The 13855-nt window shown below is 34.5% G+C and overlaps 3 protein-coding genes and 1 pseudogene across 3 annotated transcripts; all 4 read left to right on the forward strand.

Moving 5' to 3' along the window:
- The first annotated feature begins 285 nt into the window (after positions 1–285).
- On the forward strand, positions 286–842 carry LOC18606854 (cysteine proteinase inhibitor 5 pseudogene; annotated as a pseudogene).
- A 2050-nt stretch (positions 843–2892) lies between these two features.
- LOC18606855 (geraniol 8-hydroxylase-like) lies at positions 2893–5407 on the forward strand. Its single transcript, XM_018118390.2, has 2 exons — positions 2893–3813; positions 4660–5407. Exons 1-2 carry the CDS (start codon positions 2947–2949, stop codon positions 5257–5259), a joined length of 1467 nt encoding a protein of 488 aa, XP_017973879.2. The 5' UTR covers positions 2893–2946; the 3' UTR covers positions 5260–5407.
- Positions 5408–5587: 180 nt separating this feature from the next.
- Positions 5588–7429, forward strand: LOC108661434 (geraniol 8-hydroxylase-like). The gene is made up of 2 exons (XM_018118389.2): positions 5588–6615; positions 6720–7429. Exons 1-2 carry the CDS (start codon positions 5734–5736, stop codon positions 7323–7325), a joined length of 1488 nt encoding a protein of 495 aa, XP_017973878.1. The 5' UTR covers positions 5588–5733; the 3' UTR covers positions 7326–7429.
- A 1951-nt stretch (positions 7430–9380) lies between these two features.
- Positions 9381–13549, forward strand: SCAMP5 (SCAMP family protein). The gene is made up of 12 exons (XM_007040705.3): positions 9381–9542; positions 10325–10426; positions 10509–10571; positions 10775–10808; positions 10906–11028; positions 11664–11726; positions 11826–11919; positions 12026–12071; positions 12152–12219; positions 12554–12602; positions 12891–12956; positions 13282–13549. The coding sequence occupies exons 1-12, from the start codon at positions 9486–9488 to the stop codon at positions 13312–13314; spliced, it is 798 nt and encodes a 265-aa protein (XP_007040767.2). The 5' UTR covers positions 9381–9485; the 3' UTR covers positions 13315–13549.
- The last annotated feature ends 306 nt before the right edge of the window (positions 13550–13855 follow it).

The raw sequence follows: 13855 nt of genomic DNA on the forward strand, positions 1-13855 counted from the left end.
TTTGCTAAAGAATAATAAAGTTATTTACCAAATTACCAAAATGAAAACTTTTATTTATTGGGGCCTACCATTCAATCTCAGACAAATCATGACCTCCCATTTAGTCACCATCAGCCAAATCAAAAACTGGCAAGGAACTCATCAAAAATGGGACGGTCCTGAAATTTATATAGTGGCGTTTCTGTAAATCCCACCAATACTAAGGGCAATATTGAATCGGAGTCACCAACACTAATCCCTCGGGTTATAAATTTGAACAGTCAGCCACCAAACTCAGTCATTCGAACCGGCAGTTGCAATCTGCAAAAATTCAGAATGCAGCAAAAATTACTTGTCGTTGTCTTCTCGGTTTCCCTCGTGTTCCTTCCTTTCGTCTTCTCCGATGCTCGGAGGGAGAATTTGGCCGGAGGATGGGAACCGATAAAAGACTTGAATGACCCCCACGTGAAGGAAGTTGCGGAGTTCGCCGTGTCGGAGTACAACAAGCAGTCGAAGTCGAGTTTGGAGTTGAAGAGCGTGATGAAAGGCGAGATGCAGGTGGTTTCGGGAATAAACTATAAGCTTGATGTGGAGACCACCGCCGGGACCGCCGCTGAGGCTAAGGAATACGAGGCTGTCGTTTGGGAGAAGGCCGGACTTAATTCCAAGAGCCTAACCTCGTTTAAACCTATCCAGGGTTGATGAAGTAAATCGTTTGGGAACAAGTTTTTGGGTTTTGGGAATGTATGTTCATGTTTTAGACTGACTTGAGAATAATACCATCTCCCTTCTTGGATGTTTATTCTCCTTTTTCGAAAATTAAAAATAAAAAACTTCGATTATGATTTATGCTATATATATAATTTTGATATTTTATTAATATAAAATAAAAACTATGATATTTATAATATGAAAATAAAACAAATAAGTATTTAAAAATTATTTTGAGACATTTAAAAGGAAAAAAATGGATAAACAATGGAATAATATCTTGGGTTTTTTTTATATCCCATTTAGAATGTGAGAAACAGATGAATAATCATTTAATTTTAAAAAATCAAGGAAATAAAATAATATTTTGAAAAAATAATACTACTATTACTCAGCTAATTAACTATTAGATCTTTTAAAATTATTGAGGTCGGATGACAATGAAAATAGGATTTAGAATTTGATATAATTCTAATAATTATTTACTTTTTTGGTTTTTGATATATTAATTAATGACCAAAAATGAATATGAATCGGCAATATAAATTAGAAAAGAACACCATCTTCCCTTCAAACATAATACTCAATTATTAGTTAATAGTAGTATTTTTGTCTTAATTAATCTAAGGCTAAGCTTATTAGTACATGTTTTTAAAGGCTTTTTAAGTCTTTGTAAGGTTTAATTTGCAAAAAAAAAAAATGTAGTAGTACTTTTTTTTAGTTTTGTTGGTAAAAGAACCTTGCATGAAATTGAAGACTAAAGCAATTAGGCTCGCAAATTCTCTCATTTTATTTATTTATTGTTCATTTCTTTTTGAAATTGTTTCAAAAAATGCATTATTTTTTTATTTTTAAACACTTAATATTCTTATTTTTCTATATTATAACTTTATTTTCATGAATTATATATTTTTAATATTAAAAATTAAATATTTATATTATAAAATTTTAAATTTTAATTAAAATAGATTAAAATAAAAAATAAATATTTAAAGACAAAAGATAATTTATATAGCAGTATAGCACACTCTGACTAATTAATTTGCCATGGAGACCCAAACATGATAATTTTATATAAAGGTATTTTAAAAAATAACCCTTAAAGATAATATGTTTTAAAAAATAATCATTTTTATAATTTTAACTAGTTTTAGGCAAGTTGAACAAAATTATCTTTATTGATATTACACGTTATTGGAGCATTTGACTCATTAGTTGGTATATTATTCTCTATTTAAAAAGTAGTATTCGAATCTCCTATCTCTCAATTATAAAAAAAGATATTACACGTCATATTAAAAAAAAATTATTGTTATACACTATACTTAAAAAGTTATTACACATTATATTAAAAAAAATATATTATTATTACATGTCGTATACAAAAACTTGTTACACGCCATGATTAAAAAATGTTGTCACGTGTTATGTTGAAAAAAAATATTATTGTTACACGTCATGTTGAAAAAAAATATTATTATTACACACAATGTACAAAAACATATTACACGTTATATTAAGAAAAAATGTTATTGTTACACGTCATATTAAAAAAATATTAATATTGTTGTTACATGTCATGTTAAAAAAAATTTTGTTACACTTTAATGCTTAAAATGTTGTTACTTATGAACCAAAATTTCAAATACTCTAAACTTTTTTCAATTTTTTCGATAATTTGATATCGATTAAAGTGTTTCTAACATATTTTCATAAATTAAAATATAAATTTTCTTATATAAAACACCTATTTCGACTGAAAATAAAAAAATTCCTTTCAAACTTTAAATTTATAAATTTTAAATTTTTTAGTTTACTAGTGTTTAAGTCTCGAATTGATTTAATTAAAAATTATTTAAAACATATGTGATCATTTCTACTGTTTTAATTTTATTCAAAACACTTATAAATAAAATTCACAAAATAATCACTTATGCTAAGTATATCAAAACTATTGCTTGGCAACTTGAAAGTGTAAAAAAAAAAAAATTAAGAGTATAACAGACGAATATCGGAGGAAGAAATTGATAAAATTAGAAAGAATTAGATGGTGAGAGAGAAATAAAAAATATAGATAAAAAGAAATTGTAATGAATGATTTACTTTATTTAAAATAATTTTAAATATATTTTTATTTAATTATGATTAAAAATAATTAAATTTATTTTAATTATTATTTTTTATTCAAAAGGTAACTACTCGCAATGTTCTAAATGCTTCATTTCCAGAAAACTCGGTCCCAGAAGCAAAACAAAAATGGATATCTACACCCTCTTGCTCTGCATCTCCCTTCTCTTCATCTTCCTTCGCCGCTCCTCGGCCCGCAGCATCCCTCCGGGCCCAATCAACCTCCCTATAATCGGCTCTCTCCATCGCCTAGGCTCCCACCCCAACCAATCCCTCTTTGAGCTAGCCAAAATCTATGGCCCTCTCATGACTCTCCGCCTTGGTTTTGTCACCACTGTCATCGCCTCCTCGGCTGAAACCGCCAAACAGATCCTCCAAACGCACGAGCAGACCTTCTCCGACCGCACTGTTCCTGACGTTGTCGCCTCCCAGCCTAACCCTGAGTCGACCCTTGCATGGGCTCTTGGAGATAGCAGGTGGCGCAACCGTCGTAGGTTATGCAACACCCAGTTGTTCACTGTGCAAAGACTCAACTCCCTTCAACACCTTCGCCACCAGAAAGTTGAGCAACTGATTGAACACATCAATAAACAAGGCGTTTCAGTCTCCCAAGTCAACATCGGGCAAGTTGCTTTCGCTACGGCGCTGAACTTAATATCCACCACAATCTTTTCCAAAGATATCGTGGACCCTGACTTCAGTACAGCTCAAGAGTTCAAGGATCTGGTGTGGAGGATAATGGAGGATTCAGCAAAACCAAACTTGTCAGATTATTTTCCAATGTTGAAAAGGTTCGATTTGCAGGGATTAAGGAAGCATATCAGGCCGTCTTACATGAGGTTGCACGAGATATTTGATGAGCTGATTGATAAAAGAATGGAAGCTAGAGCATCAGGTTCCAGTACCAGGAGTGGTGATCTGTTGGATGTGCTTCTTGATCAATGTGAAGAGAACGCGTCTTATTTCAGTCGCCAAAACATCAAACCTTTGATTCTGGTAAGAATTTTTTTAGTTAACAGTTGAAAATGACGTTAATACAATTTTAGAAGCCTAACACGTTACTCGATGTGAAATCTAACAGGAACTTTGTGAGGAGACTTTTTGTTGCGATTAATTAAACATTTAATTACTTAAAAATAACGAAATTACTTTTCCGCTAGTACGCAATAAGCATTAAATTCGTTGAAGGCTGAAGGGTAGAGATCCAAAAACTTACTCGAATTATTAGACGCATTTTAAATAAACCAGACGCAATCTTGTTTAATCATAGGCTACACGTGTCATCTAATTGTCAAGAATTAAAAATTTGATTGAAAGACACCTTTGATATATAGTTATAGTCTTATAGATTATTTCCTAGGCTGCATATGTTCTGTTTTCTATTGCTTTCCTTTATCTATGGCGCTAGCTGTGGAAAGAAAGATCTCTAAACAGATCAAATCTTAACATGCTTTAAACATAAAAAAAAAAAAGATTTGTTAGATCAAATCTTAACATGCTTTAAACATAAAAAAAATAAAAAAAAGATTTGGTAGACAACCGTACCCAACATTCCAAAATAATTGACTCAAATCATTAGAAAAATAAACAGAAACCACGTTCACGTTTGATTCAAAGGTTGGGTTTCTTTTTCTTTTTCTTTTAATGAAAAGGATTTGGTTATTTCTGCATGTAAGTCTTTTATTAGAACGCCTGTTTCAGGTTTTTCTGCTACAACAATTGTGCAAGTCTAAGTTGCTATGGTTCTAGAGGTTGATCCATTTCTTGGTTTTCTTCCAATAGTTTCCATCTCTCATATGCAATCAAATCTCTTTCAAATTTACGTTTCTTACATTCAAACAGGACTTGTTCATTGCTGGAAGTGATACATCTGCAATCACAACGGAATGGGCGATGGCGGAGCTCCTGAGAAAACCTGAAGCGTTACAAAAAACAAGAAGGGAACTCATCAAAGTTATCGGCAGCGAAAGAGCTGTGACAGAATCAGACGTGGATCAACTCCCCTACCTTCAAGCTGTCGTAAAAGAAACGATGCGGCTCCACCCTGCTGCTCCTCTTCTCCTACCTTATAAAGCCAAAAATGACGTAAAGATATGCGGCTACACCGTCCCCAAGAACGCACAAGTTCTGGTGAATGCCTGGGCTATCGGTCGAGACCCAAAATTCTGGAGCGACCCTTTTTTGTTTTGCCCTGAAAGGTTCCTTGATTCCGGGTTAGATTACAGAGGTCGTGATTTTGAGTATATCCCATTTGGAACTGGTCGAAGGATTTGCCCTGGCTTGCCCCTTGCAGTTCGCATGGTGCATTTGATGCTAGCCTCTATGATCCTTTCCTTTGATTGGAAACTTCCACAGGGAATCAATCCAGAAGATTTGGACATGCAAGAGCAGTTTGGCACGACTTTGAAGAAAGCTGTACCTCTTTATGCTATTCCCATCTAGGTAAAAACGAGTTAAAAAAATGGTGTAAATTACTATCGTGTATGTCGATGGGATGCAAAAGTTTTAGTACCCATTTTCTTTTCTATGAGTTATTACTATATTAATGCAAAGAAAGTTTAATAAAAACTGATTAAAGTGCTTGAAATTATTTATATGTATGATCAAGATAGAAGAACTGTCTTAAGATTTTTACTAGAAACAGAGCCCAATCCTTTCAGATTATTGTACTAATGTGGCATGTCCAATGCAATTCTAGTACTTACTGTCTGCAAAATTAGTGCCGAAACGTCTTTTAATAACTTGTCTTTTCTTAGTTCTTATTATTAACAATGGCAAGGGACCAGACATGGACTGGTAGGAGGAAGCCTGCCAGCTACCACCGCAAAACAGTCATAATTATAAATTAGTAAGGTTTTGTCTAGCTTGCTCAGTGTTTATACTCTGCGTCAACACCCACAACAATCTAACCAAAAAATGGAATTATACATTATCCTTCTCTGTATCTCCATCGTCTTCCTACTTTTCAAGCCCTTGTTCCACCGCTCCAAGACTTTGAACCTCCCTCCAGGTCCCACCGGCCTCCCCATTATCGGCTCCATCCATCGCCTAGGCGCTCACCCAAACCAATCCCTCTCCGAGCTTGCCGAAATCCATGGGCCCATCATGAGTCTTCGCCTAGGCTCTGTCACAGTTGTAGTACTCTCCTCCCCTGACATGGCCAAAAAAATTCTCCAAACTCATGCCCAATCCTTCTCCGATCGCCCGATTCCTGATGCTATTGCTTCCATGCCCAACCTTGAAGCTTCCTTGGTATGGGGTCCTAGTGATGACAATAGGTGGCGCAAACTCCGCGGAATGTGTAGCACCCAGTTGTTCAGTGCACAAAAGCTTAACTCTCTGCAACACCTACGCTACCAGAAAGTTGAGCAACTTATTGAACATATCAGGAAACATTGTCTTTCTGGTTCCCAAGTTAATATAGGTCAAGTTGTTTTTGCTACCACACTGAACTTGATTTTCAGTACAATGTTTTCGATGGATATTGTTGATCCGGAATTTAGTACAGCTGAAGAATTTAAAGAGCTGGTGTGGAAGATAGTGGAGAGCGCGGGGAAACCGAATTTATCAGATTATTTTCCTGTCTTGAAGAGGTTTGATTTGCAGGGAGTGAGGAAGAATGCAAGGCTGCCTTATGACAGGATGCATGAGATATTTGACGAGATGATTGGTAAAAGAATGGAGGCTAGAGCATCGGATCCAGCCACCAGGAATGGTGATTTCTTGGATGTGCTTCTAGATCAATGGGAAGAGAATGGATCTGTTATCAATCGTGAAACAATCAAGCCTTTGATCCAGGTGAAATTTTAGTTTTACCTTTTTTTTTGGGGGGTGTAAATTTGAACCTTAATCCTTCCTCATTGAGGAAACACTGCTAAAACAAGTCTCCACATTTTTGACAGAACTTGTTCATTGCTGGAAGTGAAACATCTGCAACAACCACAGAATGGGCAATGGCGGAGCTTCTTCGAAACCCAGAGGTGATGCAAAAGGCAAGGGAGGAACTCATGAACGTTATTGGCTCGGAAAGAACAGTGAAAGAATCAGACATGGATGAACTCCCATATCTTCAAGCTGTTGTAAAAGAAACCCTGCGGCTCCACCCAGCAGCCCCTCTTCTCTTACCATATAAAGCAAGAAATGATGTAGAAATCTGTGGTTACACCATACCAAAGGGCACTCATGCTTTGGTGAATATATGGGCCATAAATCGAGACCCAAAATATTGGGATCACCCACTTACATTTTGCCCAGACAGGTTCATTGGCTCCAAAATAGATTATAAAGATGGAAGCTATGAGTTTATACCGTTTGGAGCAGGGAGAAGGTTATGTCTAGGATTGCCACTTGCGACTCGGATGGTGCACTTGATGTTAGCTTCCATGATCCTTTCCTTTGATTGGAAACTTCCTCAAGGAATCAATCCACAAGAGTTGGACATGCAAGAGAAATTCGGTATGACTTTGAAGAAAGCTGTACCTCTTTATGCTATCCCTGTAATGAGATAAATATGAATAATCATTAACGTATTGGTGGAGCTTGTTCATCAACACTAGCATGATTGTCTGCTATTTCTATTTAGTTTTAGTCATCTGCTTTGAGGCAGTTTTCATGTTTCTCTGTGCAATTCAGACCATTTCAATTTGACACTCCAGCTTCTTACATGACCAAAAGAAAAAATTAGCAGACAAGCTTACCAATAAGCTTGAAGAGTGATTAAACAGCAGCCATTCCAATGATGTTAGGCACCCTTATCGTCACTGAGCTTCATACTTAAGTCCCATCTTTGTTTTTCACCAAACTGAGGTTTCTTTGAGGTTTTCTTTTCTCTTGTTAGATGGCTTAGTTGTGGGTAAAAGTAATCTAGTGGAGCTAGAGGGACATGTGACTAAGGGAGCTAAAGCTTAGAGTCAACTGATGTATCTAAAGGTGGACTGTCTGGTTAGAATAAATCTTACAGCTAGCTAATTTTGTTTGGACTTGTAGCTTTGGGTTTTGGGTTTTGGTTTTTTCTTTAGAATAAGCTATTAATCCTTGATCTTGGCAAAGTCGATGAGATTCTTTCAAGCAAATTGATGTTTAGTTCAAGTTGCAGCTTATGAAAAATTCATGTTTACTACAAGTTGCGCCTTGTGAAATACCAATTTCTTGGCAGACAAAAATCAAGTTTTGTTCATTTAATTAAGAGGAAAGAGACCAAAAACTGAACCTTTTTCCAAAACTTAAATGAGCTTAATTAATTAATTAGGCCATTTTCTGTCCCATTATGTTAATTTGTCATTTGTCAAGCCTCATGCCGACTCTTACAAAAGTAACTAACAGAACCAGCATCTTCTGAATCCAAACCTTAAACATTTGAAAATTTCCATGTCTAGCACCGTAACACATATATTATTGGAAGCAGACAACACATTCTTAAAGAATCAAATTTCATTACAGATAGATCGTCAGAACTTTTCTTATGTAGGGTCCAATTATGATTTGTTTCCTTCATCTAATTAAAATCATTCATTAACCAACACCATATGACTGTGATGGAATGGACAAGAAGAAAAAAGAAAGCCATCAAAGATTTTTTGGGGTAAATAAATAATTACCGTTGGGGAACCTTTAATTTGAATTTAATTTGGAGGGTTATGATTTGATTGAGTAATCGAAAACCACACTTTTCATATTTTCAAACTCATAAATCAAGATGCTCCATCGTACTACTAATTCGTAAGAGTAATTATTAAATTATTGCTAGATGTCAAACTATAATTGTTTTACTAGTTTTTCCACTTTACAAGGTGTGAACATTCCATGAACTTCATTTTAAAATTTATTAGATCTTAAAAATTTAAAAATCAAATTAATTGATTTATATAAAATTTAATCAAATTATGCATTAAAATCGAGATAATTAAAATCAACTTATAGGAATCAATTTGATTGGTTTTATCACTTATATTAATAATATTTATAGTAGAAATAAATATATCAATATATTCTTTATATTAAACATTTTAATAATATATTATTATATTTAAAATATATATTATTAATGATTAGTTTGATCTTAAAATTATGATTATCCAGATTACCGAATCAATCAAATATGGTAATCCATTAAAATTGAATTTGAATCAATGTTAATTGATTTATTCAATAAATGCTCATCTTTATTCACAACTGTTTCATGAAAATTAAAATTCGCATTTTAATTATGAAATACTAATAAGTAAAATTAAATTCTTCGAATCATATGAGTTTGCGTAGGAAGGAAAATTAAACCTAAAATAATAAAAATAATTCGAATAAAATTTCTTTTCCTTTTATTCGAAGGGAAAACGGTAAGGGAACCGACCGACCGACCAACGCTTGTGAAAGCCAAAACACGTCTCCTTACGTGGCAACCACTGAATTTACCAGTTTCAATGTGCAACGACTGCTACCGCCACGTACAACCGCTTATGCGAATGAAGTCACTCCATCTGGCCACTCAAGCAAGCCCAAACTTGTAAATATTTCAAATATAAAGGGTCAATCCATAATTACACCTAATATCCCGCGTCACTAACAAGCCAAGCTGGTTACAAGAGAGTAAAGTGTCTTCTCCATCTGAAAGCTCACTCAATCAAAATTTTGTCTAAATTTGGAGAAATTTTGGGATCTCAAATAGAGAGAAAATGAATCGCCACCACGATCCTAACCCGTTCGATGAAGAAGAAGTCAATCCATTTTCGGTATTAAATTTCATTTTTTTCGTTTTTTTTTTAGTTTCTCTTTTTTGCCCATCTCAGATCTGAATTTCTGTTTCTGTTTACGTCACGGGGGTGTTCTATTCGTTTTTCGGGGTTAGTTTGGGGATTAGGTTTCCGGAAGACTAGATCTGAAAAGGCCTGCTTGGCTAAAATGTCGGGGAGGAAATGGCCTTCGATTTTTTGAATTTCGTGTTTTCTTTTGTTGCGATTAATGGAAAAACCGTTGGGTTTATTTGATTTAACTAGTGGGAATTTCATTGTTTAATTTTCGTAAAAATGGCTTTTATTTTTTAACCTTGTAATGTAATTTTGCTTAAAGCTTTTTTTTTCCATATTTATCTTTGAGTTTCTTCAAAACTCAAGCAATTTGATAGCCATTCTGAAAGTAGGGTCAATTTGATTGTTTCAAATGTGTTATAATTTCATGAACCTGAAAATTTATATACGGAGTGATATTAATTGTAATTTGTAAATTGTGGACCATAGATGTTTAATATAAGCTGGATTTGAGCCGGAGATTGTTCTTCCTTGCTAGCCGTGTGACCATGTATATAATAATGCTAATACACGTTAGTCACGTTCATAGTTTATCCCATGTTAAGTGCTGAGCTCGTGACAATTAATACTTAATTGGGCATGATTCATATATCTGGTACAGGTGTTACTCGCAGGTTGCTTGGTCATGTCTCCTTGCTTAGTCTGTACATTATATTTAAGTATATTTCATCGTGCGCTTTTGTGTTACTTATTGTGAGTCATTTCAGAACGGCGGTGCTGTTGCTCCTGCACGACCACTGGCATCCGAACCTCTGGGATTTGGTCAGAAACATGATGCTACAGTGGATATACCTCTGGATACTATGAATGTAATGAAGCTTCAATCTCCTTTACATTTCTATAGCTTGAATACACATGGGATGACTGATTACTTTGTTGTTTTCATAACAGGAGCCCAAGAAAAAAGAAAAGGAGCTTGCAGCTTGGGAAGCTGATCTTAAAAGAAGGGAAAAGGTTATTTTTAACTTGGTGTTTGTTTAGCAGTGTGAATCACTTGCCTTTTTCTTATGTTAATGTTAAATAAAGACTTATTGACCCAATTGTATCTTGTAATGCCTCCTTTCTTGTCCACTGCATTAAGTGTTCTCATGCTTTGACTGCGACTTGAGTTTTGAGTTTTCTATTTAACTTTTATTTTATTTTTTAATTTTTTTCAGGACATAAAGCGAAGGGAAGATGCTATTTCTCAAGGTAAGAGAACGGAAGCACAAGCAACAGTTTACTTTTACTTTCTTTTCAATTATTGTAACTCGCTAAATGTTCCCTTTTTTTCATTATGGCATATCAGCTGGTGCTACTGTAGACAATAAAAATTGGCCACCAATTTTCCCAATCATACATCATGATATAGCTAATGAGATACCTGTTCATGCTCAAAGGCTGCAATATCTTGCATTTGCAAGTTGGCTAGGTATGGAAGCTAACCTTTCCACTTTGTTATTGTGGATGTTTTTCTCTTAATATCAATTCTCACTTTTTAAATGTTAATTTTCTAAGTTTTTATACAAAAGACACTGTTGTAGAATGTTTGCACTGAATATTATGCTTATACTACCTTTGCTTCTCTATACCTTTTTTACTCAAATGAATGAAAAAGAATCCTTTTCTATTTTAGTTCTTTTCGACTTTAATCCTCAAGTATTTAATAATATTATTATTTTTCCATATATGCTTGTGAATAATTGTGGGCAATCTCGTGGTCATAAACCTAGCTGAGGCATCACAACCAAACAAGTATTGGATTTCCTCAAATAGAGTGTGCCCATTAAATTGGTATTTCCCAGGAATACTTAGTCTGAGGGTTCATTGATATTTGAGTGGATGTCATTACTGTCTAATGGATTCAATTAGTTTTTTATTTTTAAATCTTTTTATAGTTTAAACCTTGAAAAACTTATATGTCATAACTCTCCTTGAATCTTCATTTAAGATGTACATTTTGGATATTATTTTACAGTATTTGGCAATACTAGAAAACCTTGCACCTTCTCCACCACCTCCTCTTGTTTGCTGATTACTGACATGCTTTGATTGTTATTGTTACAGGCATAGTTCTTTGTCTTGTTTATAATGTTATTGCAGTGATTGTCTGTTGGATTCAAGGCGGCGGTAAGTATTTTCTGATTCCTTGATATTTTGTATTTGTTGTCAAATTTTGGTCCCAGCATACAATAATATTTATATTCTAACTTGGTTGATACAATGTAGGTGTTAAAATTTTTTTCCTTGCTATAATCTACATGTTGCTTGGATGTCCGCTTTCATATGTGTTGTGGTACAGACCTCTCTATAGAGCAATGAGGTAAATATATACTGATTAATTTAAAAATTCAATTTGTAGCATGAAAATGAAAAAAATTTTGGTGTGCTGATGATTGTTCTGCTGTGTACTTTGTTTCACCTTGCAGGACAGATAGTGCTTTGAATTTTGGTTGGTTTTTCATGTTTTACTTGGTGAGTTTAGTTTTGATTGACTAAGGCATCATTAGTCTTCTGGTTGATTTTCGTTTAACTTGTCTATTTGCTTTGTGTAGCTCCACCTTGGGTTTTGCATATTTGCTGCAATAGCTCCTCCTGTTGTCTTTCATGGGAAGTCATTGACGTAAGTTCTTCATTCCCTAATTTGTGCCCAAAATCAGAAGGACCTTGAGCTGGCAAATTTGTTGATTGTCCAAGCAATTTAGTGTAAATGTTACCTTGTTATGAAGTATGCTTTTAATGCGATTGACAATACAAATGATCCAAGCATTTTATCTGCTGTTGTAAACACTTAGTGGCTGGGACATTCCAAAACCCTTTTTGTTCAGTTTTGCCTCATCAAAATGTTCATTAGCTGTTGGAATGTTCTTATGATTGTATCTTTTGATGACTCTAGAGAATCACACTTAACTTTGTATCTAATGGTTAATATATTTTTATATTGTCTCTAATTGCAGCGGTGTCCTGGCAGCCTTTGATGTTATCTCTAATCATTTGGTGGCAGGGGTGAGTTCTATTACTTCTGCATGTTGGCATAAGTTATCACTTATTGTTTAGCATGTTGTAGGAATCTAAGGATGTGCGTTCTTCTCTCCATCTCAAATAGATTTTTGTTTTTATGGACAAATATAAATTAATAATTTGGTACCATTGTTTGGAAGATGTACATCAGAGGAGAGTAATGAGAGATATATGATCATACATGAATGCTTTTACTGCAGATAGAGTCCTATTATTTCATAAACATTATCTTGTTGAATGTTTGGGCTCTTCTAATTGATTTGTCCGTTACAGATTTTCTACTTTGTTGGCTTTGGGCTGTTTTGCTTGGAGTCACTGTTAAGCCTGTGGGTTCTTCAGGTTAGAGACGACAGCATATCTCTTGATTCTTAACTGTTTTAATTGAACTCTAATTATCCTTGTTGGTAAGAAAAGTTTTGTGTAGTCTTCATCGATCTGATCTTGCAATGTTGCACATAAATCCCTTCTATTTGCTTTGAAAGTTTTTTCCAATCTGTGAAAACTGAAAGACGGATATGATGCGACAAAGTTCATAGAATCAGTCTCAGAAATATAATAAAACCAATTATATGTTCGATTGCACCAGTCTGCTGCTTTGCCTTAATATTTATTTGCATGTAGACTGACAAAGTTTTGCCATTTTTCCTTTTGCTGGTTTGCGCAGAAAATATACTTGTACTTTAGGGGGCACAAGTGAGAGATTGAATTAAAGCTGAGGGTCCTACTTGGATTTTTTGGTGAAGCCGCTTCTCATGGTAGTTTTAGTATATATATTTTTACACATTATATTGTGTTTATCATTTTATAATTGTTGTTTGCATTGATACAAATTACAATGGGTTTTTGTATGCTGAATAGATTCTAGGAAATTACAGTTTCACTGCCTTCCGAGAGTGGTCTTTAATTAATTTCCAAATTCTTTTCCCATGTAATATATGCGTTATTTTGTTAAGCATGAGATCAACAAAAGATGAACAGCGTGATTAACGATCCGAGCTACACCTAAAAAATTATGCTGCAAGGTAAAAACCTGGCCAAAAGCGTGACCATACGTGGCAAAATATCTCAGACTTGCAGGGCAGCTAGACGGGCATTTCTTCTTGGGAACGGGCCTGAAATCAACCAGAAAACTGGGCTTTAAAAACCGGATTAGGCCCAAAATACTGTAACCTAGGAAGTGTTGAGAAATGAGGTGGACAATTAATTTGGGCCCAATCATAATTTTTGTCCATGGAGTT

This window comes from Theobroma cacao, chromosome 3 (genome assembly GCF_053813885.1).
Source record: "Theobroma cacao isolate CCN51 chromosome 3, ASM5381388v1, whole genome shotgun sequence".
Classification (NCBI taxonomy): domain Eukaryota; kingdom Viridiplantae; phylum Streptophyta; class Magnoliopsida; order Malvales; family Malvaceae; genus Theobroma; species Theobroma cacao.